At 48.7% G+C, this 24,046-nt stretch overlaps 1 protein-coding gene across 2 annotated transcripts in view; it reads right to left on the reverse strand.

Annotated features, from left to right (window-relative positions):
- Positions 1-9,927: 9,927 nt before the first annotated feature.
- Positions 9,928-24,046, reverse strand: part of ADAMTS16 (ADAM metallopeptidase with thrombospondin type 1 motif 16) — a 161,162-nt gene continuing 147,043 nt past the window's right edge. For both annotated transcript variants that reach the window (XM_068234569.1, XM_068234567.1), the window contains exons 22-23: positions 15,120-15,264; positions 9,928-10,898 (exon numbers count right to left, since the gene is read on the reverse strand). In XM_068234569.1, coding sequence (XP_068090670.1) covers positions 10,783-10,898; positions 15,120-15,264 — 261 coding nt within the window. In that variant the 3' untranslated portion in view covers positions 9,928-10,782. The remainder of the gene's footprint in view (positions 10,899-15,119; positions 15,265-24,046) is intronic.

Consider the following 24,046-nt stretch of genomic DNA (forward strand, 5'->3'; position numbering starts at 1 on the left):
CCACCACACCACTAGCCAGACCTGAGCCGCCTAAGGCCTTCAGCCCACCATCACCAGCCAGGCCTGAGCTGCCCTGGGGCCCCCAGCCCACCACCACCAGCCAGGCCTGAGCTGCCCTGGGGCCCCCAGCCCACCACCACCACCACCACCACCACCAGCCAGGCCTGAGCTGCCCTGGGGCCCCCAGCCCACCACCACCAGCCAGGCCTGAGCTGCCTTGTGCCCCCAGCCCACCACAACCAGCCAGGCCTGAGCTGCCCTGGGGCCCCCAGCCCACCACCACCCCCAACCAGGCCTGGGCTGCCCTGTGCCCCCAGCCCACCACCACCAGCCAGGCCTGAGCTGAACTGCCCTGGGGCCCCCAGCCCACCACACCACTAGCTAGACCTGAGCCGCCTAAGGCCTTCAGCCCACCATCACCAGCCAGGCCTGAGCTGCTCTAGGGCCCCCAGCCCACCACCACCAGCCAGGCTTGAGCTGCCCTGGGGCCCCCAGCCCACCATCACCACCAGCCAGACCTGAGCCTGAGGTCTCCAGCCCACCACTAGCCAGGCCTGAGCTGCCCTTGGGCCCCTAGCCCACCACCACCAGCCAGTCCTGAGGCCATCAGCCCACCACCACCAGCCAGGCCTGAGCCTGAGGTCTCCAGCCCACCACCAGCCAGGCCTGAGCTGCCCTGGGGCCCCCAGCCCACCACACCACTAGCCAGACCTGAGCCGCCTAAGGCCTTCAGCCCACCATCACCAACCAGGCCTGGGCTGCCCTGTGCCCCCAGCCCACCACCACCAGCCAGGCCTGAGCTGAACTGCCCTGGGGCCCCCAGCCCACCACACCACTAGCCAGACCTGAGCCGCCTAAGGCCTTCAGCCCACCATCACCAGCCAGGCCTGAGCTGCCCTGGGGCCCCCAGCCCACCACCACCAGCCAGGCTTGAGCTGCCCTGGGGCCCCCAGCCCACCACACCACTAGCCAGACCTGAGCCGCCTAAGGCCTTCAGCCCACCACCACCAGCCAGGCCTGAGCCTGAGGTCTCCAGCCCACCACTAGCCAGGCCTGAGCTGCCCTTGGGCCCCCAGCCCACCACCACCAGCCAGTCCTGAGGCCATCAGCCCAGCCCACCACCAGCCAAGGCCTGAGCTGCCCTGGGGCCCCCAGCCCACCACACCACTAGCCAGACCTGAGCCGCCTAAGGCCTTCAGCCCACCATCACCAGCCAGGCCTGAGCTGCCCTGGGGCCCCCAGCCCACCACCACCAGCCAGGCTTGAGCTGCCCTGGGGCCCCCAGCCCACCATCACCACCAGCCAGGCCTGAGCCTGAGGTCTCCAGCCCACCACTAGCCAGGCCTGAGCTGCCCTTGGGCCCCTAGCCCACCACCACCAGCCAGTCCTGAGGTCATCAGCCCAGCCCACCACCAGCCAGGCCTGAACTGCCCTGGGTCCCCCAGCCCACCACCAGAAAGGCCTGAACTGCCCTGGGACCCCCAGCCCTCCACCACCAGCCAGGCCTGAGCCTGAGGTCTCCAGCCCACCACCAGCCAGGCCTGAGCTGCCCTTTAGCCCCCAGCCCACCACCACCAGCCTGACTGGGGACATCTATACATCTGGCTACCTATACTGGGGACACTGGCTGTCTGTCATTATGTGCATTAACTGGTGAAACGCTGTCTCTCATTACATGCATTTACTGGGAGAACGATGTCTATCATTATGTGCATTTACTTTTGAAAAGCTGTCTCTTATGTGCATTTTCTGGTGAGGGGCTGTCTCTCATTACAGGCAATTACTGTTATGTGCATTAACTGGGGAAACGCTGTATGTCATTATGTGCATTTACTTCATTTTTTTAAAAAACATTTTTTTATTTTATGTAACTAAATTAGCTTGTACAACTACATTAAGTTAGCCCCGCCCACATGATGTCATGACCACGCCCGTTTCTTTGCTGCGGCGCAAAGTGCCCCTGCGTGAGCCCCACCTGCTAACCCTTGTGCCCCCTTTGAGCCCCCCCAAAAATCTGAAACTGGAGCCGCCGCCGCTGCATAGGTGCTGCCAGTATAGCCAGGCATAGGTGCTGTCAGCATAGCCAGGCATAGGTACTGTCAGCATAGCCAGGCATAGGTGCTGCCAGTATAGCCAGGCATAGGTGCTGCCAGTATAGCCAGGCATAGGTGCTGCCAGTATAGCCAGGCATAGGTGCTGTCAGCATAGCCAGGCATAGGTGCTGCCAATATAGCCAGGCATAGGTGCTGCCAGTATAGCCAGGCATAGGTGCTGTCAGCATAGCCAGGCATAGGTGCTGTCAGCATAGCCAGGCATAGGTGCTGCCAGTATAGCCAGGCATAGGTGCTGCCAGTATAGCCAGGCATAGGTGCTGCCAGTATAGCCAGGCATAGGTGCTGTCAGCATAGCCAGGCATAGGTGCTGCCAATATAGCCAGGCATAGGTGCTGCCAGTATAGCCAGGCATAGGTGCTGCCAGTATAGCCAGGCATAGGTGCTGCCATTATAGCCAGGCATAGGTGCTGCCAGTATAGCCAGGCATAGGTGCTGCCAGTATAGCCAGGCATAGGTGCTGCCAGTATAGCCAGGCACAGGTGCTGCCAGTATAGCCAGGCACGGGTGCTCCCAGTATAGCCAGGCATAGGTGTTGCCAGTATAGCCAGGCATAGGTGCTGCCAGTATAGCCAGGCATAGGTGCTGCCAGTATAGCCAGGCATAGGTGCTGCCAGTATAGCCAGGCATAGGTGCTGCCAGTATAGCCAGGCATAGGTGATGCCAGTATAGCCAGGCATAGGTGCTGCCAGTATAGCCAGGCATGGGTGCTGTCAGTATAGCCAGGCATAGGTGCTCCCAGTATAGCCAGGCATAGGTGCTGCCAGTATAGCCAGGCATAGGTGTTGCCAGTATAGCCAGGCATAGGTGCTGCCAGTATAGCCAGGCATAGGTGCTGCCAGTATAGCCAGGCATAGGTGCAGTCAGTATAACCAGGCATGGGTGCTGCCATTACAGCCAGGAACGGGTGCTCCCAGTATAGCCAGGCATGGGTGCTCCCAGTATAGCCAGGCATAGGTGCTCCCAGTATAGCCAGGCATAGGTGTTGCCAGTATAGCCAGGCATAAGTTCTGCCAGTATAGCCAGGCATAGGTGCTGTCAGTATAGCCAGGCATGGGTGCTCCCAGTATAACTAGGCAGGTGCTCCAGTATAGCCAGGCATAGGTGCTGTCAGTATAGCCAGGCATAGGTGCTCCCAGTATAACTAGGCAGGTGCTCCCAGTATAGCCAGGCATAGTTGCTCCCAGTATAGCCAGGCATAGGTGCTGCCAGTATAGCCAGGCATGGGTGCTGTCAGTATAGCCAGGCATAGGTGCTCCCAGTATAGCCAGGCATAGGTGCTGCCAGTATAGCCAGGCATAGGTGTTGCCAGTATAGCCAGGCATAGGTGCTGCCAGTATAGCCAGGCATAGGTGCTGCCAGTATAGCCAGGCATAGGTGCTGCCAGTATAGCCAGGCATAGGTGCTGCCAGTATAGCCAGGCATAGGTGCTGTCAGTATAGCCAGCATAGGTGCTGCCAGTATAGCCAGGCATGGGTGCTGTCAGTATAGCCAGGCATAGGTGCTCCCAGTATAGCCAGGCATAGGTGCTGTCAGTATAGCCAGGCATAGGTGTTGCCAGTATAGCCAGACATAGGTGCTGCCAGTATAGCCAGGCATAGGTGCTTCCAGTATAGCCAGGCATAGGTGCTTCCAGTATAGCCAGGCATAGGTGCTGTCAGTATAGCCAGGCATGGGTGCTGCCATTACAGCCAGGAATGGGTGTTCCCAGTATAGCCAGGCATGGGTGCTCCCAGTATAGCCAGGCATAGGTGCTCCCAGTATAGCCAGGCATAGGTGTTGCCAGTATAGCCAGGCATAAGTTCTGCCAGTATAGCCAGGCATAGGTGCTGTCAGTATAGCCAGGCATGGGTGCTCCCAGTATAACTAGGCAGGTGCTCCCAGTATAGCCAGGCATAGGTGCTGTCAGTATAGCCAGGCATAGGTGCTCCCAGTATAACTAGGCAGGTGCTCCCAGTATAGCCAGGCATAGGTGCTGTCAGTATAGCCAGGCATAGGTGCTGCCAGTATAGCCAGGCATGGGTGCTGTCAGTATAGCCAGGCATAGGTGCTCCCAGTATAGCCAGGCATAGGTTCTGCCAGTATAGCCAGGCATAGGTGTTGCCAGTATAGCCAGGCATAGGTGCTGCCAGTATAGCCAGGCATAGGTGCTGCCAGTATAGCCAGGCATAGGTGCTGTCAGTATAGCCAGGCATGGGTGCTGCCATTACAGCCAGGAATGGGTTCTCCCATTACAGCCAGGCATGGGTGCTCCCAGTATAGCCAGGCATAGGTGTTGCCAGTATAGCCAGGCATAGGTGCTGCCAGTATATCCAGGCATAGGTGCTGTCAGTATAGCCAGGCATGGGTGCTCTCAGTATAACTAGGCAGGTGCTCCCAGTATAGCCAGGCATAGGTGCTGTCAGTATAGCCAGGCATAGGTGCTCCCAGTATAACTAGGCAGGTGCTCCCAGTATAGCCAGGCATAGGTGCTGTCAGTATAGCCAGGCGTAGGTGCTCCCAGTTTAACCAGGCAGGTGTTCCCAATATAGCCAGGCATAGGTGCTGTCAGTATAGCCGGGCGTAGGTGCTCCCAGTTTAACCAGGCAGGTGCTCCCAATATAGCCAGGCATTGGATCTGTCAGTATAGCCAGGCATAGGTGCTCCCAGTATAACCAGGCATAAGTGCTCCCAGTATAACCAGTCAGGTGCTCCCAGTATAGCCAGGCATAGGTGCTGTCAGTATAGCCAGGCATAGGTGCTCCCAGTATAGCCAGGCATAGGTGCTGTCAGTATAGCCAGGCATAGGTGCTCCCAGTATAACCAGTCAGGTGCTCCCAGTATAGCCAGGCATAGGTGCTCCCAGTATAGCCAGGCATAGGTGCTGTCAGTATAGCCAGGCACAGGTGCTCCCAGTATAACCAGACAGGTGCTCCCAGTATAGCCAGGCATAGGTAATCCCAGTATAGCCAGGCATAGGTGTTCCAGGCATAGGTGCTCCCAGTCTAAGTAATATGGCAGCGGTGGGGGAGAGTGGTCTGGCATAGCGCTACAACTCACCTTCCTCAATCCATGCTTCTTCAATCTCCTTCCTCTCAGGCATCCGTTGCGACGTTGATAACAGCGCCACCTGTGATGACATGCGGTTACGTCATGATGGGGGCGCTGTTACCAACGCAACAGACACCTGGGAGGAAGGAGTTTGAGGAAGCGTGGATCGAGGAAGGTAAGTTGTGATGCTATGCCTGCCCGCTCTCCCCTGCCGCTACGCTTTCCCACCTGTTGCTCCGTCCTGCGGTCAGGGCAGTCGCACTATCCGCACGGCCCGGGCCTGGAAATACCTTGTAGCTTTTGAGACAATCGATTTTTACAGTACTGGTGAGAAAAAGTTTTTTTCTCTGTCAGATTGCCACAGTTTTGGCTTCATTAGCGTCCCTATGCTTCAGTCTATAAAATAGTTTTTTTTTTCCAAACTCAGTTGGGGAAATCTTTACAATTTAAAGTGACAGTACACATTTACTTTAACATTGAAAAAAATGGACAGCATGGAGTCCCCTCTCTCAAGCACTGTCAACCCTTTGTCATCATGCAGGCTTGTATTCCCCAAGTAATCTGAACCCTGGGGGGGGGGGGGGAGTGAAGTCTCTCCTTTCTCCACAAAGCTTTATTGCCCATGGTTTAAATCAGTGCTGTCCAACTGGCGGCCCGCGGGCCGCATCCGGCCCGCCAGGCCTCCTGTTGCGGCCCGCTCCTCTCCCCGGGATGCAGGCATGGCGTGCACTATGGGCGCCATGCCTGCTCCCTCTTGTGTGGCCTCTCCTGTTTCCCCGCTGCCGCTGCCTCTCAGCTCAGACCTCACAGATCGCGGCGACTGAGGCAAACAGAGTGCACATATTACCCGCACGGAGTACGTCACATACGGAAGTGAAATCAGTCACTTCCGCATGTGACGTTCTGCCGCGCGGGTGTTATGCGCACGCTCTGCTTGTTTCAGTCGCCGCGATCTGTGAGGTCTGAGCTGTGAGGCAGCGCTAGCCCAGCGGGGACAGAGGAGAAGGCATTGGCGGGCAGCGCTGCAATGAAGTAATGTGGACACCTATCTAACTTGGAGGGCACCTGTCACTCTCTAACTGGGGGGCACCTGTCACTCTCTAACTGGGGGGCACCTGTCACTCTCTAACTGGGGGGGGCACCTGTCACTCTCTAACTTGGGGGGCACCTGCCACTCTCTAACTGGGGGGCACCTGTCACTCTCTAACTTGGGGGGCACCTGTCACTCTCTTACTGGGGGGCACCTGTCACTCTCTAACTGGGGGGCACCTGTCACTCTCTTACTGGGGGGCACCTGTCACTCTCTAACTTGGGGGGCACCTGTCACTATCTAACTCGGGGGGCACCTGTCACTATCTAACTGGGGGGGCAGCTGTCACTCTCTAACTGGGGGGGGGGGCACCTGTTGCTCTCTAACTTGGGGGGCACCTGTCACTCTCTAACTGGGGGGCACCTGTCACTCTCTAACTGGGGGGCACCTGTCACTCTCTAACTGGGGGGGCACCTGCCACTCTCTAACTGGGGGGGCACCTGTCACTCTCTAACTGGGGGGGGGGGGGGCACCTGTCACTATCTAACTGGGGGGGGGCACCTGTCACTATCTAACTGGAGGGACACCTGTCACTATCTAACTGGGGGGGCACCTGTCACTTACTGGGGGGGGGGGGGGCACCTGTCACTATCTAACTGGAGGGACACCTGTCACTATCTAACTGGGGGGGCAGTCTAACTGAATGTCTTGTTGGGGGCCTCATGATTTGTTGGGGGCATCACGATTGCTGAATTTGTCTTGTTGGGGACCTCAAGATTGCTGATTTTGTCTTGTTGGGAGCCTCATGATTGCTGAATTTGTCTTGTTGGGGGCCTCATGATTGCTGAATTTGTCTTGTTGGGGGTCACATGATTGCGAACTGCGAGACCAGAGCCGGGACAAGGTCCTCCAGCACCCAAGGCTGAGACACCAAAGTGCGCCCCTCCATCCCTCCCCCCCAACTGTCATACACTGATTGCTATTAGACTAAGAGGCGCCACAGGGCCCACAACCTCCCCAACACCTTAATATCTAGTTATCTGGCTTGCAGTCACTGCCATGTATCCCCTTTTCTTATTTCTTTCAGCATCAAACACAATTAGGAATGACAGCTGAATGAATTCTGCGCCCCCTCCTACTCTGCACCCTGAGGCTGGAGCCTCTCCAGCCTATGCCTCGGCCCGGCCCTGTGCGAGACTATGGAAAAGCTGAATTATCATCATGAGACAAAAGCATTAAACCTTTTGCAGCTTTTTAAAGCGGAAAATAAAACTGTGAGGTTCTAAAAAAAAAAATACATTTTTCAGGAGTAGGATGGATGAAATTGTTTATCTTCAGCGTTTATTTTCAACTTGGATTTTCCATAATGTTCATGTATGAGTTAAAACATTTGTATGTAGTTTAAATTGCTGTTGCCACTTTTAGATAGATAAGTGACTTTTGGGTTGCAGTTTGGGCACTCGGCCTCCAAAAGGTTTGCCACCACTGTCCTAATCTAATGTCCCACATTGCTAAGTTCATGTAAATTTGTCTCCACCCGTGGCCACACCCGCATTCTGGTCCATGGCCACACCCATTTTTGGCGCGGCTCCGCTCTACTCGCAACGGAACCCCCCTGGTTTTTGGCGCATCGTCCGGGGGGAGGGGGGGGGTGCAGGGGGTTTGCGGCTTTAGCAAGAACCTTCGGCCCTCCACCATGGGGTCTGAAAAAAAAATGGCCCTCCATGCCTGTGAAGATGGACAGCACTGGTTTAAATGATCACCTATATCAAATACTGCCATGCTCCACCCTTAACAGTTATTGCTAAATACTTTTCAATACAAGTATCATATCCCATCTAATTAATATTACCATTGTTCTACTGAACTAGTATTGCTTTGTCCATAAATAATAAATGTTTCTAATAGTAAAACAATGGGCAAATGAGCAGGTAATGCATGACTATGCACAAATGTTGTCACTTCTATCCACTCGCCCATTATTGATGGGTGATAAATTAATCACATATAATGCTACTTGCACACAAGAACACGCATATGGGACATACTGCTGCTCTGTGAATCAACTTAATGTCTAGGCAGAAGGCATCTTGTGTCCCATTAAATAATAAAGCTATGGCTGATTGGCAGGTTTCAAAAGGTGAACACTCATAATACAGCAAACTCAACAACAAAAAATAATATAAATCTTGGTAAAAAAAATGACTCTGCAAAATTAAATTGTTTTTATTTTAATAAATATAACACCTAATTGTATAACAAAAGACTTGAAACGTTCTTATAAAATTATTAAAAATGTATAAATAGTGAGCAGTGTATTTGAAAGGATACTCTTGCTGAGGTCAGGATCAACAATAAGGTATAGAACACAGATTATAGCACCACGTTTTCTTCATACAGTTCATTCACATACAGCATCACATGCAAATGTGTAGGCATTTGAATTTTAGTATTACAAGTAGATGGAAATAGTGAAATGTAGATATTTGTGTTTCCTGGATGCGCACTTGTGCTCTACTTCAAGTTACCCAATCAAATGCTCCGAGATTGTGATGTCAGTGCCTACTGCCTAGGCAAACAAGTGATACAGAGAAGCATTACTGTTTGCATGTTAAATCTCATGCCCTGTAGGTGCACAGAGAGTAATCGCAAAAGGTATGTATTGACTCTTTATGGTTTCTACTGTAAGGTAGCATGGCAGTTTAATAAATGGTTTACTGATACGGGTTCACTTTACTGTTACTTACTGTTAATTGGAATCACACTGTTTAAAATGATGGCAAGCTAGAAAAAATGCATAGTTGATTCTAAAAATACAAAATAACAGAATACCACAACAGAAGGAAAAACAATGCTAGCGCCATTAGGAAGAGTTTTTATACTTCATCCAGGGTGAATGATTTATTTTAGTGTCCAGAGTGTAATTTACTGTAGATAATAATTTTACGTACTTTATGCATTATAGCAATCAGAACAACATGTTACAGAATAAAAGCATTTGCCAGTTAACAACGGGTGATAAAATCAGCATTCTTCTTGCAAGTAACAGAATTCAGCTGTCGTAAAGTGCCCTGTTAGAAACCACCTGCTAGCGAGCACTGACTGGTAACACAAAGTCACCCCTTCATTTTAGAACATTTGCTGTTAAAGGATACCTGCGGTGACATGTGGTATGCCGAGATAGACATGGGTATGTATAGTGCCTAGCACACAAATATAACTGTGCGGTGTTCCTTTCTTCTTTCTCTGTCTTAAAGAGTTAAACATCAGGTATGTAAGTGGCTGACTCAGTCTAGACAGGAAGTGACAACAGTGTGACCCTCACTGCTAAAAAAAAATTCCATCTATAAAACAGTTTCCTAGCAGAAAATGGCTTCTGAGAGCAGGAAAGAGATAAAAAGGGTCAATGAATGTGTCATTGAGCAAAAACAATAAAACAGTTAAAACTTAAAAAGTAGATTTAAACATAAAATAAAACTGTGGGATATCTTAAAAAGTTATTTTTAGGAGAAGGAAGATAGATACAATCGTTTATTTAAATAGTTTATTTTCACCTCGGGTGTCCTTTAAAGCAGTGTTCCCCAACCCTGTCCTCAAGGCCCACCAACAGTACATGTTTTGTGGAAATCCACAGAGGTAGATTATTAGCTCTGCTGAGACACTAATTACCTCACCTGTGCATGTTTGTGGTTTTCTGCAAAACATGTACTGTCGGTGGGCCTTGAGGATGGGGTTGGGGAACTGTGCTTTAAAGAAATGTCTCTTAAGTTGAATTTTCCTTAGAGCAGAAGTGAGGTAAATTGAGCTATAAAATAAGGTACCGTATATACTCGCATATAAGCCGACCTGTCAACTGTTATATCAGAAATCAGGGAAAAATGATTGACTCGCATATAAGCCGGGGGTAGGAAATGCAGTGGCTTAAAACTCCAGTAAATGTTCACAATCTACAATTCGATACTGGACTGATGGCAGACAGAGCTCATTGTAAGTGACTCCAGGTGGCCTGCAAAGCCTGCCCACTCTGTCTACTCTCTTACCGGCCACTCATCCCTGCAATAGTAAGCGGCGCTGCACATGCTACAGTAATCCTGGCTGCCAGCAAAACCTGCCCGCTCTGTATCCACTCAACCCGGCTGTACTAGATTACATTTACTCCACTCTGTTGGCTGCACACTCCACTCGGGCCCTGCATAAGGTGAGTGTCCACACCTGAAAAGTTTATGACTCGCATATAAGCCGACAGGGGGATTTTTGAGCACATTTTTTGTGCTCAAAAATTTGGCTTATATGCGAATATATACGGTAAGTTTAACGCATTATTCATACAATTCTCCTTACTGTAATTACTAGGATCTATGTGTGACCGGAACAAATGGAGACCAAATAGCTCTCTGGTTTACAGAAACCTACAACGTACTGTACAATCTGTGATGTGATTATATGAGAATGCATTGTTATTGGAATATATGTACTGTAGTTGTATGAAATATTTTATTGATAAAATTATCTTCAGAAATTAGTATTAGGCATCAGTTGAGAACAATACCGAAAAGTACGCATGGTGGGGCCCAGTTTACCATTTTCTCCATGTTTTTGATCTTATTTTCTTTATACATTGAAACTGGAACAAGAGTTACAGCACTGTGTGCCATAAAATGTGTGACTGCAAACGCCATGCTGAGGTACCAGGTGGCACCAGGGAAAAAAATCTTTGCAGAAAACATCTGAAAATCAAAGAAAAAAAGAATTATAAAATCATAAAATGTTTTAGTATTATGTGTACAAGCAAAATATCCGATAAACTGTAGGGCTCTGATTCAATGAACATTTCTCCTGGGCACTGGCACAGGACGACTACGGGGGGCTGGTTGAAGCCCCAGGTAAGTAAATGTCATTGGTTTAGGTTCACCTTAAATTAACTTGGGACAGCTTATTTTCACAACTTTTTGGTTGCTTGAGACTGAAAAGGTATTTTATTGATAAAGTGAGAAAACATCTCCAGTAAGTAAAAAAGTTTTTGAATTTGGCTATAGAAATCTTATAATGCTGACATGTGAACATGCTATGTGAGGTGGGGTTAATATTGGGCCTCGGGGTTGCTGTTGAAGTCAGGTGGCACGAGAATGGTTTCTGGAACTGGTCTTTTGCTAAGAAATTTAAAGCCTATATACATCTTGTAAATTATTTGCTCCCTTCTTCCGTCCCTTCCAAAACGAAGGAGGGCACTACTCTTGCAAAACACAACAGCATTTTGGTCTGGGTTACACCTGGCGCCAGGTGTAACCCGGACCAAATGCTGTTGTGTTCTCCAATTGTTTATTGCCTGATGAAGCGGGAGCAAGCCTGCGGAACACATTGCAAATACCCCCTGGAGTGTACCAATAAATCTGCTTTATTTTGAATCCACAGCCTATTGTGTCTGCTTGCAGGAGGTAAGTCCACCACTGCCTCCTAAGCACTTTTAAACTTTTTAGTATTTGATTTTATTCTTTTGGCGCCTCTGTTTTCCATTACGTTATTGCTTCCCTTCAAGTTTATTTTTTTACTATTGCACTGACATTGTCTGAATGACCCATGGGGCTCGATTCAGTAAACCGTGCTAAGTGTTAGCACGCCTGTGAAAAGCCCTATATCATGCCTAAAGTTAGTTTAGGCATGATAAATTCACATCTAAAGACTTTAGGCATGATAACTAGGGTGCTAACTGGGTTAGCACCCTTTACTAAATTCACATCGCGCGCACAGTCCGGCACGCAAAACTTTGCGCGCGCACCGCGAAAACAGTGCATCCGATGCGCCTATAAGGTCGCATTGGGTGCGACCTTAAAGTCGCACCATGAGACGTTAAAGTCGCACGCAATGCAACCTTATAGGCGCATCAACGCACAGTTTTCGTCGCACCGCGATGCGACATTTCGCGCACACCACGCTGTGGGCACGCAAAGTTTTCAGTGTGGGACTTTGCGCGCGATGTAAATTTAGTAAACGGTGCTGACCCAGTTAGCACCCTAGTTATCACGCCCAAAGTCTTTAGGCGTGATAACTGGGTTAGCACCGTTTACTGAATCAAGCCCATGATGTGACAGTCATGGGACAGGAGAATCGGAGAGGACCCAGAGAGAAAAGAGCATTGGAAAGTAACTGTATTACAGACCAGCATATTTATGCATTGAAAAAGTTTTCCCGTGCATAGTGATGGTGGGAGTGCAGCATTGACTGTCTCTGTATGTCTGCAAAGTAGCAATGAGCTTGAACTTTGCATATTTTGCAGTAAAATTTGCAATCACAATGTAAAGTCGTAATGCGAAATTTCAAACTGTCGCTAAATTAATTTTGCAATTTTGCGGTAGTTGCAATAGTAATTGTAAATTTGAATCGCATTGACTCACAATTTCACAAAATATCCCTCTATGTGAAAATGTTTATCTTATGCCCATTGACTTTAATGCATTTGGTAAAAAAAATCATTTTTGCATACTTGGCTATACATTTTAACATATACTTATCTATGCGAAAATATGTTCAGAATACTTTAGTGAATTCCGTGAACATGGATTTGTGTAACCTGTCAAATTTACTCATCAGGATTGTAAATTGTGAATATTATGTGAAGTTTAACAAAATCAAAATGATCATTTACTGCTGCTGAATTAGAGTTGGTCTAGCCATCCAGGTATTCGAATGGTAGGAATGCAGCAGCACCTGTGTTTGCCTAAGTAGGGATGGCCTGGGTATAGAGATAAGTAGAGTGCAATGCAGGGGACACCTTGCTGCTGAGGGGATGGGTCATGCAGTGAGCAAGTTCAAGCGGAATGGAGTACAGTATGCGAGTAGGATTAAGAACATTCATGAACCTTGTAGGGGAGAGAGGAACAGGGCTCACAGCTAATTCATGTATAGGGCAGAGACTCTGTAGGGGCAGTGTGTGTGCAGGGATTCTGGTCTTTCACGAGGACATGCTGCCTAATGGTGCCCATACATGGTACAATTTTTTTCATGTTTTTGGATTAGATAATTGAGTTCGATTATTCCGTTAGATTGAATATAAATCTTTTTTCAATATGTCCGATTAATAAAAGATTATTTTCGATTTGATCGTTTTGGTTAAATAAATGGGAAAATCAAACATTTTTATTGTACCATGTATGGGCACCATTATGCTGGGCGTACACGGCTCGAGAATGCGCCGGTATCGAGCCAGCGGCTCGATGCCGGCGCGTCACCGCTCGTCTGCGCGTGCGCACGGATCGATTCCCGCTCGTCCCCGCGGGCGCTGCTAATCAGCGTTTCGTTTGCTCCCATTGTTCTCCCTGCCGGTATCGAGTGCAAAATTGATCCGGCGGGGTATCGGACAGGTTGAATATTATCAATTGAGCCATCAGCAGCTCGATTGATAATATAAAATGAGCCGTGTATACCCAGCATAAAGGTACCTACTAATGATACAATCTTGTTTGTACAATCTTATCAAATGTATGTAGTAAAGGGTAAACTGAGTTGAAAAAAATGGAATGGAAGCTTTAGGTAGTCTCTCATATTGTATTAAAAAGAAGTGGTAAGATTGTACAATGTTTGGGAACCATGTGTAAGCTTACCTTACACTCCATGCCTCATTTCAGGTTTTGTCACCACCCATTCCTCCTACTTTGTTCTGTTGTGAGTTTCCTGTATGTCCTACCTTGTATGTTAAACCATTTATCTATTGTGCAGAGCTGCGTAATATGTTGGTGCTTTATAAATACAATAAATAATATTAATACCTGTGGGACAGATTCAGTGCTTGCCCTAGGACAGCCTTTCTCAATCCTTTTACCCGGGAGGAACCCTGCAAATAACCTTTGGATCTCAAGGAACCCCTGCAAACAAATTTTTGGTCCCGAGGAATACCTGCATTTTATTTTCAGGAGGCATGGTCTTTAAAAGTAGCTGAGGCTGTTAATTTTACTACTTCCTATTACACTGCCACTCATTATACTGTGCTTATTATTATTCTGACCCCCAATTTAGTGTTTCTTTTTACATTACCCCATAATATAATGTGCTCTGTTATACTTCCCCCATGATGGGGTAAGTTGCCAAGGATCCCCTGTAGAGTCCTCAAGGAACTCTGGGGTTCCAGGGACCCCTGGTTGAGAAAGCCTGCCCTAGGAGCTTTCTTCCCTAGATGTGCTATTGGAGGAGGAGCATGATGTTGCTGCTGAGTATGGCTTATCAGAAGAGGAAAGACTATTATTCTTTATGTACTGCAGGTACCTAGAGCTGTCTACAAGAACATATACCGTAGTTTTTATCAGGGGTGTTGAAACCTCTGGCACTTGAACAGACAAATAGAGACTTTCCTCACAAAGTTAAATTTTACTTTCCCCTTCCAAATGTTGGTATTGGATGAGCACTATGATGGGCCGCATCACTAAACAAGTGCAAGGTTTGCAAAGTGTGAAAATGTTTAGAGGAAGGCACAGTTTATACTGTATGCTATATATTAAATAGTATGATAAAAAAGCACTAGGCACCAGCCCCCTCCCTATTTTCCTTCCATAATATATTAATAAAGGTATTATAGTTAAGCTTTTCTTCTGCTTACCACCAATATATGGTCTCAGTGCTGTCCAATTCTGGGTGCACACTGGGAGGAGTGAACCTCTGTATGCACTTCCTGTGGGCGAGATCTATACACATACACATGCCATTTATGGACAGACCCACCACCTGAGTAATGACATTCAGGCCATACTTCTTGTACAGCCAGAGGACCTGGAAGAACAGTGTGCAGTTAGAGTTGTGCCCAATCACTGGCCAGGCTTGACACAGTATATTCCTGGTGAGGCATAGAATAATGCCTTTTAAACAGTATGGATGGGTATGGTGTCTAGTGATTTTCCCTGGTGGGTGGAACATACATCACATAAAATCTCAAAAGAAAAATAAATTAAAAATACAACTACCTTTCTTTTCAGTAGGACAGAATTTAGTGTTGCAGGCTTGTGATAAAGATGGCTTTTGAAAGGCAGGGCAAGCATTAGAAGGGAGCCCATGACTGAGACACTGCACTGTACGCACCTGCACTCCCCCTCCACACCTTGCTGAGCACTGGAAATAAAGCCACATTATTACTAAACAGCACAGATGAATAGATGTTTTATGCAATAACAGATTTCTAAGTGAAACTAGCGTTTTGGTTCACATCAACTTTAATCAAAACTTTGATTATTTTGCTTTGATTGCATAATTTGTGAGGGCCTCTTTGCAGTGTGCTCTGTTCCATGGCAGATGAAGTAGCTACTTTCCTAAAGCATTAGCCTCTGTAAAATTCTCCAGGTTTTGGATTGCATTGATATATAATGCTTGTCTAATAGATCACTTACACTTGCATTCAGACTAGCTCACACTGCAAGCTGTTGTATTAGGGATAGTGCACACTGTGAGCTATTGTACTGTATTAGGGCTAATTCACACTGCAAGCTGTTTACTGTTAGTAACACACATTATCGTAGCAATGCTCACATTACTCGTGTACCGCAGGTTGCGTTTTTAGCATAGGTCGCAGTACAATGCTAGCAGTAGTAACAGAAATATTGAAGTGTACTGTCTGCGCACAGCAATATACTGCTGCTTCGTGCATCAACCCCAGAGTGTTAATAAAATAAGTACCCCAGGGATGTACAAAGTAAGTGGGAATATCTGAGCAATGGGGCTTCACAGAGACAAACTAAAGGCTCGTACACGATGGATTTTTGCAAGCGGATCGCTCAAGTCCAGTCTTATCAGCTGAAAGACAGACTATACACACGGCCGATTTGACGTGCAAACGACCGGTCGTTCAAACGTCCAAAGGCCAGGTCGTTTGCGAAAATCCGACATGTGTATGTATCTTAAAGGTGTATATTTAATTATGCTTCAGATAGATAAGATAAGATGGAATTGTCTGAACAATGGAACATGACAGAGATAAGTCAAAGGTATGTCGATAATTGTTCTGCAGGAAAAAAAAAATCCTAATACCTTTTATTAAAAAAAAAAAAAAAACCCCAAACTATTAGAGCTCAGGTAGGCCTCTTGCACACTGCAACTGATTCAGATTCAGATTCCGCTTTTTAATCAGTTTTTACATCCGATTCAGATTCCGATTTGCAGTGTGCAGGGAGCAAACTGCAAATCAGAATCTGAATCGGATGTAAAAACTGATTAAAAAGCGGAATCTGAATCTGAATTGGTTGCAGTGTGCAAGAGGCCGTACACCTTAAAACAAACCTGTACTGAGAGGAATTTGGAAGGAGCCATTTGTTGGTTGCATTTTCAAAAATATGTTACCTACGTTAGTTGTTGTGTTAACCTTCTTTCTCTAGTACTTGGTTAATCTCTGATCCAAAATGAAAATAATGAATGTACTACATGCATGTCAAAGTGTGAAATAAAGTGTGCAGCATCCATATTACTTGGAATTCAGCTATTTATTTATGGTAGCAGTGTAATAAAATGCAGTGTGCTGCTGCATCTGGCCACTATAGAGCACCGTTTATTCTTCTTTCAGATAAATGAGCTTCTCCGCCTTAGAAATGGTGAAGTGAACTTTACAGAGTACATATTGTGATGGTGCCGGGAGAGCTGAATGATGGCTCTCCCTGCTGCCGCTAAACTCCAAAGCGCCGTTAAATACTATTCCCCCCTCTGAGTTGTCACAGCTCGGAGGGAGATGTAATTCGGGGTCTGGCAACCGAATTGCCGCTATGCGGGGCGCGCAGCATAGCATTGCTTCTATGATGGCGGCCAGCTTCAGTACCTGCTTCGATCTCTACCATTTCTCAGGAATACAGGCAGAGCGTGTGAACATGTATTGTTATGTCATGGATTTTCAGTTTTTGAATAAAGCAGTGACGCTAGAGGGTCATTGTTCTTATTATTCCCAAAAATGTAAGTTTCCCGGCTAGATTTATTTTTTTCTCTTTTTCACTCCTAGGCCCACCTGTTATCTACAAGCAGCTGCTACTGATGAAATGTTAGATGCAGATGCTGCAATGGGAGAGCTCAGTTTTGTTACTCCTTAGGGCCAGTTAAAACTTATCTGGTAAACAAATCTGTGAAAACGGATCTGATTTCCATTCGAACTGATCCGCTTCCGTTCTGTTCCCATTCAGTTGGTTCAGTTCCTTTTCCCCATATCCCAACCAGCCCCCCATCACCAAAGTAGATTTTGCTGGCTAGAATGGTCAGTTTTTAGCCAGTGTGTTTAAAAAAGATACATTTCTTATTGCCCCCCTGTGACAATCCACCCACCACGATCCCGTCTACAAGATGTTAAGAGTGGTTGCTGGATCATTGGAAGAAGAAGATTAGTGTGACAGAGTGTGCCAATCCCATCTAATCTGCTTCCGTTAGCATTAGCAGGAAGTACGGTGACCAGACTAACAATAAAGATTGGTCGCAACGCTGTCGGCAATATGTAATGTGACAATCACTCACCAATCCCGTATTACTAGGCCACTGTTGCCATGCAGGTCTCATGCACTAGAGACTTCTGCAGGCATATTCACTGTGTGCTTAGTAAAGTTAAGATTGGTTGGAGGTGCCCATACATGTACAATCCCAATTGTATGTACAATCGGTAAACAAAAAAAATAAATTTTGCGCTGGAAATCGGGTAATTTCACTGCCACCACTCTCAGATTTGATAGGGAGAAGAGACCCCAATGCTATCATAATATGGTAGCCAGCCCAATCACGTTCGACATGCTCCAGTCACCGTTCGGGTAATAGTCACTTCCGATGGCTTAAAGACTATGAGCAGTGTGACGTTTAAAGAAAGGTTACTGGGTCCATATATGATGCAATCTCGATTGTATGTCCAATTGATAAACTAAAGCTATCGATTTCGCACAGGAAATCGGGTACTAGCTAATCCTAGAAGGAAGAAACGGTTATTTACAACCTAGCTAGCAAATAAACAATTTATAAGAAAATAATAAAACAATGCGGTAGTATGACTCTCTAGAGGGCATATTCTTTGTAGCACCAATCAGATGACCAGAACAGGCACAAGACTGAACTATAAAATCGTTAGTTTTATTCTAAAACTACATACACACAGTTTACTTTAACCCACAGATAAATATACCTGTCCGGCAGAACAGATTGGTTTGATAGAAAGAGAGAAGAGATGAAAGAAAAACAGAATGTCTTCATGAACAGTTCAAATACCGTTATTGGTAGTCCATGCGGCAAACGCAAGTCTTTGGTGGAAAGTCCAAGATGTCGATTGCCATGCCTTTGTTAGAAATAATCCAAGTGATTTGACAGTGTCCAGTAGAGTTGGGCCGAACGGTTCGCCTGCGAACGGTTCCATGCGAACTTCCGTGGTTTGCGTTCGCGTCCCGCAGGCGAACCTTTGCGGAAGTTCGGTTCGCCCCATAATGCACATGGAGGGTCAACTTTGACCCTCTACATCACAGTCAGCAGGCCCAGTGTAGCCAATTAGGCTACACTAGCCCCTGGAGCCCCACCCCCCTTATATAAGGCAGGCAGCGGCGGCCATTACGGTCACTCGTGTGCCTGCATTAGTGAGAGTAGGGCGAGCTGCTGCAGACTGTCTCTCATAGGGAAAGATTAGTTAGGCTTAGCTTGTTCCTGGCTGCATACCTGTTCTGTGAACCCAACACTGCATACCTGTTCTGTGAACCCACCACTGCATACCTGTACTGTGAAACCACCACTGCATACCTGTTCTGTGAACCCAACACTGCATACCTGTTCTGTGAACCCACCACTGCATACCTGTACTGTGAACCCACCACTGCATACCTGTACTGTGAACCCACCACTGCATACCTGTTCTGTGAACCCAACACTGCATACCTGTTCTGTGAACCCACCACTGCATACCTGTTCAGTGAACCCACCACTGCATACCTGTTCAGTGAACCCACCACTGCATACCTGTTCTGTGAACCCACCACTGCATACCTGTTCTGTGAACCCACCACTGCATACCTGTTCTGTGAACCCACCACTGCATACCTGTTGTGTTCAGTGAACCTGCCACTGCATACCTGTTCTGTTCAGTGGACCCGCCACTGTATACCTGTTCAGTGAACCCGCCACTGCATACCTGTTGTGTTCAGTGAACCTGCCACTGCATACCTGTTCTGTGAACCCGCCACTGCATACCTGTTCTGTTCAGTGGACCCGCCACTGTATACCTGTTCTGTTCAGTGAACACGCCACTGTATACCTGTTCAGTGAACCCGCCACTGCATACCTGTTCTGTTCAGTGAACCTGCCACTGCATACCTGTTCTGTGAACCTGCCACTGTATACCTGTACTGTTCAGTGAACCCGCCACTGCATACCTGTTCTGTTCAGTGGACCCGCTACTGTATACCTGTTCTGTTCAGTGAACCCGCCACTGTATACCTGTACTGTTCAGTGAACCCGCCACTGCATACCTGTTCTGTTCAGTGGAGCCGCTACTGTATACCGGTTCTGTTTAGTGAACCCGCCACTGCATACCTGTTGTGTTCAGTGAACCCGCCACTGTATACCTGTACTGTTCAGTGAACCCGCCACTGCATACCTTTATTGTTCAGTGAACCCGCCACTGCATACCTGTTGTGTTCAGTGAACCCGCCACTGCATACCTGTTCTGTTCAGTGAACCTGCCACTGCATACCTGTTCTGTGAACCCGCCACTGTATACCTGTACTGTTCAGTGAACCCGCCACTGCATACCTGTTCTGTTCAGTGAACCTGCCACTGCATACCTGTTCTGTGAACCCGCCACTGTATACCTGTACTGTTCAGTGAACCCGCCACTGCATACCTGTTGTGTTCAGTGAACCTGCCACTGTATACCTGTTCTGTGAACCCGCCACTGTATACCTGTACTGTTCAGTGAACCCGCCACTGCATACCTGTTGTGTTCAGTGAACCTGCCACTGTATACCTGTTCTGTTCAGTGAACCCGCCACTGTATACCTGTTCAGTGAACCCGCCACTGCATACCTGTTCTGTTCAGTGAACCTGCCACTGTATACCTGTTCTGTGAACCCGCCACTGTATACCTGTACTGTTCAGTGAACCCGCCACTGCATACCTGTTCTGTTCAGTGGACCCGCTACTGTATACCTGTTCTGTTCAGTGAACCCGCCACTGTATACCTGTACTGTTCAGTGAACCCGCCACTGCATACCTGTTCTGTTCAGTGGAGCCGCTACTGTATACCGGTTCTGTTCAGTGAACCCGCCACTGCATACCTGTTGTGTTCAGTGAACCCGCCACTGTATACCTGTACTGTTCAGTGAACCCGCCACTGCATACCTGTACTGTTCAGTGAACCCGCCACTGCATACCTGTTGTGTTCAGTGAACCTGCCACTGCGTACCTGTTCTTTGAACCCGCCACTGTATACCTGACCTGTTCTGTGAACCCGCCACTGCATACCTGTTCTGTTCAGTGAACCTGCCACGGCATACCTGTTCTGTGAACCCACCACTGTATACCTGTTCTGTTCAGTGAACCCACCGCATCAGTGCGCATACCTGTGCAGTTAAGTGAACCCACCTACCTACGTGAGTGCACGCAGTGTGATATACCACTCCGTGCATACCCGATATGGACAAAACAGGTAGAGGAAGAGGTAGTGCCAGAGCCAGAGGAAGGCCACCCGGCAGGTCTGCGCGAGGTCGTGTAAATGTAATTTCGTGTGGACCTGGCCCACAGTACAGTGCTCGGAAGAAGGCACGTCCCATCACCTGCCAAGATTGTCAGGACGTGGTTGAGTATTTAGCGACACAGAACACCTCATCTTGCTCAGCCACCAGCGCTACTACTAGCACCACTTCCGCTGCATTTGACACTTCGCAAGAATTATTTAGTGTTGAAATTACTGATGCACAGCCATTGTTGTTACAGCCAGATGAATTTTCACCAGCTCATATGTCTGAGTTACGCGGCAACACTATGGATGTAACGTGTAAGGAGGATGAAGGACCTACTGATGGTGCATGTTTGGATTTGTCTGAGGCAAGCGAAGCTGGGCAGGATGATTACGATGATGACGATGATAGGGATCCTCTGTATGTTCCCAATAGAGGAGATGAAGAGGGGGACAGGTCAGAGGGGGAGTCAGAGAGTAGTAGGAGGAGAGAAGTTGCTGAAAGAAGCTGGGGCAGCTCTTCGTCAGAAACAGCTGGTGGCAGTGTCCGGCACCATGTATCGCCACCTATGTACAGCCAGCCAACTTGCCCTTCAGCATCAGCTGCTGAGATCCCCATAGTGCCCACATCCCAGGGTGGCTCAGCGGTGTGGAAATTTTTTAATGTGTATGCCTCAGATCGGAGCAAAGCCATCTGTTCGCTCTGCCAACAAAAATTGAGCTGTGGAAAGGCCAACACTCACGTAGGGACAAGTGCCTTACGAAGGCACCTGGAGAAAAGGCACAAACAGCAATGGGATGGCCACCTGAGCAAAAGCAGCAGCAGCACACAAAAGAAAAGTCACCCTCCTTCTCCTCTTCCTACTTCAGGTGCATCATCTGCTTCTGCCGCTTTCTCCCTTCCACCTTCACAGGCACCCTCCTCCACTCCGCCTCTGCCCTTGAGCGCTTCCTGCTCCTCTGCCCACAGCAGCAGTCAGGTGTCCGTGAAGGAAATGTTTGAGCGGAAGAAGCCAATTTCGGCCAGTCACCCCCTTGCCCGGCGTCTGACAGCTGGCGTGGCGGAACTGTTAGCTCGCCAGCTGTTACCATACCGGCTGGTGGACTCTGAGGCCTTCCGTAAATTTGTGGCCATCGGAACACAGCAGTGGAAGATGCCAGGCCGCACTTATTTTTCGAGAAAGGCCATACCCCAACTGCACCGTGAAGTTGAAAGGCAAGTGGTGTCATCTCTTGCGAAGAGCGTTGGGTCAAGGGTACACCTGACCACGGATGCCTGGTCTGCCAAGCACGGGCAGGGCCGCTACATTACGTACACAGCCCATTGGGTCAACCTGGTGGTGAACGATGGCAAGCAGGGCGCAGCGGACCAAATTGTGACACCTCCACGGCTTGCAGGCAGGCCTCCTGCCACCTCCTCTCCTCCTGCTACATGCTCTTCGCTGTCCTCCTCCTCCTTGGCTGAGTGGCAGTTCTCCTCTCCAGCTACACAGCACCAGCTCCGCAGGGCCTATGCTGCATGCCAGGTACGACGGTGTCACGCCATCTTAGACATGTCTTGTCTCAAAGCGGAGAGTCACACTGGAGCAGCTCTCCTGGCTGCTCTTAAGAAACAGGTGGATGAGTGGCTGACCCTGCACCACCTGGAGATAGGCAACGTGGTGTGCGACAACGGCAGCAATCTGCTTGCCGCTTTGCATATGGGGAAGCTGACACACATACCCTGCATGGCACATGTCATGAATCTAGTTGTTCAAAGATTTGTGGCAAAGTACCCTGGCTTAGCGGATGTCCTGAAGCAGGCCAGGAAGGTCTGTGGGCATTTGAGGCGGTCTTACACAGCCATGGCACGCTTTGCGGAAATTCAGCGGAAAAACAACATGCCGGTGAGACGCCTCATTTGCGATAGCCCGACTCGCTGGAATTCGACCCTGCTCATGTTCTCCCGCCTGCTAGAACAGAAGAAAGCCGTCACCCACTACCTCTACAACTACAGTAGAATGAAACAGTCTGGGAAGATGGGGATGTTCTGGCCCGACAACTGGACACTGATGAAAAATGCATGCAGGCTCATGAGCCGCAGTGAGGGCACCATCAGCGACTTAATTCCCTACGCTTACTTCTTGGAGCGTGCTGTGCGTAGAGTGGCGGATGAAGCTGCGAATGAGCGTGACCAGGAACCGTTACGGCAGGAACAGGCATGGGACCAATTTTCATCAGACCCAGCTGTTTCCTCAACACCTGCGGCAGCACAGAGGGGGGAGGAGGAGGAAGAAGAGAAGTCGTGTGCAGAAGATGAGTCAGACTCAGAGGATGATGAGCAAGGTGTTTCTTTGGGGGAGGAGGAGGAGGAGGGGACGGCGGCAGGAGAACACCCGCAGCAGGCGTCGTCGGGGGCTTGTGCTGCTCAACCTTCCCGTGGTATTGTTCGCGGCTGGGGGGAGGAGGTTGACTTACGTGACGTCACTGAGGAAGAGCAAGAGGAGATGGAGGGTACTGGATCCGACTTTGTGCAGATGTTGTCTTTTATGCTGTCCTGCCTGTTGAGGGACCCTCGTATAAAAAACCTCAAGGGAAATGAGCTGTACTGGGTGGCCACACTACTAGACCCTCGGTACAGGCACAAAGTGGCGGACCTGTTACCAACTCACCTGAAGGTGGAAAGGATGCAGCACATGCAGAACAAGCTGTCAACTATGCTTTACAATGCCTTTAAGGGTGATGTGACAGCACAACGCCAGCAAGGTACCACTGCCACTAATCCTCCTCCCGTGTCCACGCAGTCAAAGACAGGACGCTCCAGCGATCTCATGGTGATGTCGGACATGCGGACGTTCTTTAGTCCAACGCCTCGCCGTAGCCCTTCCGGATCCACCCTCCACCAACGCCTGGAACGGCAGGTAGCCGACTACCTGGCCTTAAGTGTGGATGTAGACACTGCTGTGAACAGCGATGAGGAACCCTTGAACTACTGGGTGCGCAGGCTTGACCTGTGGCCAGAGCTGTCCCAATTTGCCATCCAACTTCTCTCCTGCCCTGCCGCAAGCGTCCTGTCAGAAAGGACCTTCAGCGCAGCTGGAGGCATTGTCACTGAGAAGAGAAGTCGCCTAAGTCACAAAAGTGTTAAGTACCTAACCTTTATCAAAATGAATGAGGCATGGATCCCGGAGGGCTGCTGCTCGCCCCAAGACTAAGTCAGTCCCCGCACACACAGCATCTCTGCCT

The sequence above is a fragment of the Hyperolius riggenbachi genome, chromosome 5, assembly GCF_040937935.1.
Source record: "Hyperolius riggenbachi isolate aHypRig1 chromosome 5, aHypRig1.pri, whole genome shotgun sequence".
NCBI classification, from domain to species: Eukaryota; Metazoa; Chordata; class Amphibia; order Anura; family Hyperoliidae; genus Hyperolius; species Hyperolius riggenbachi.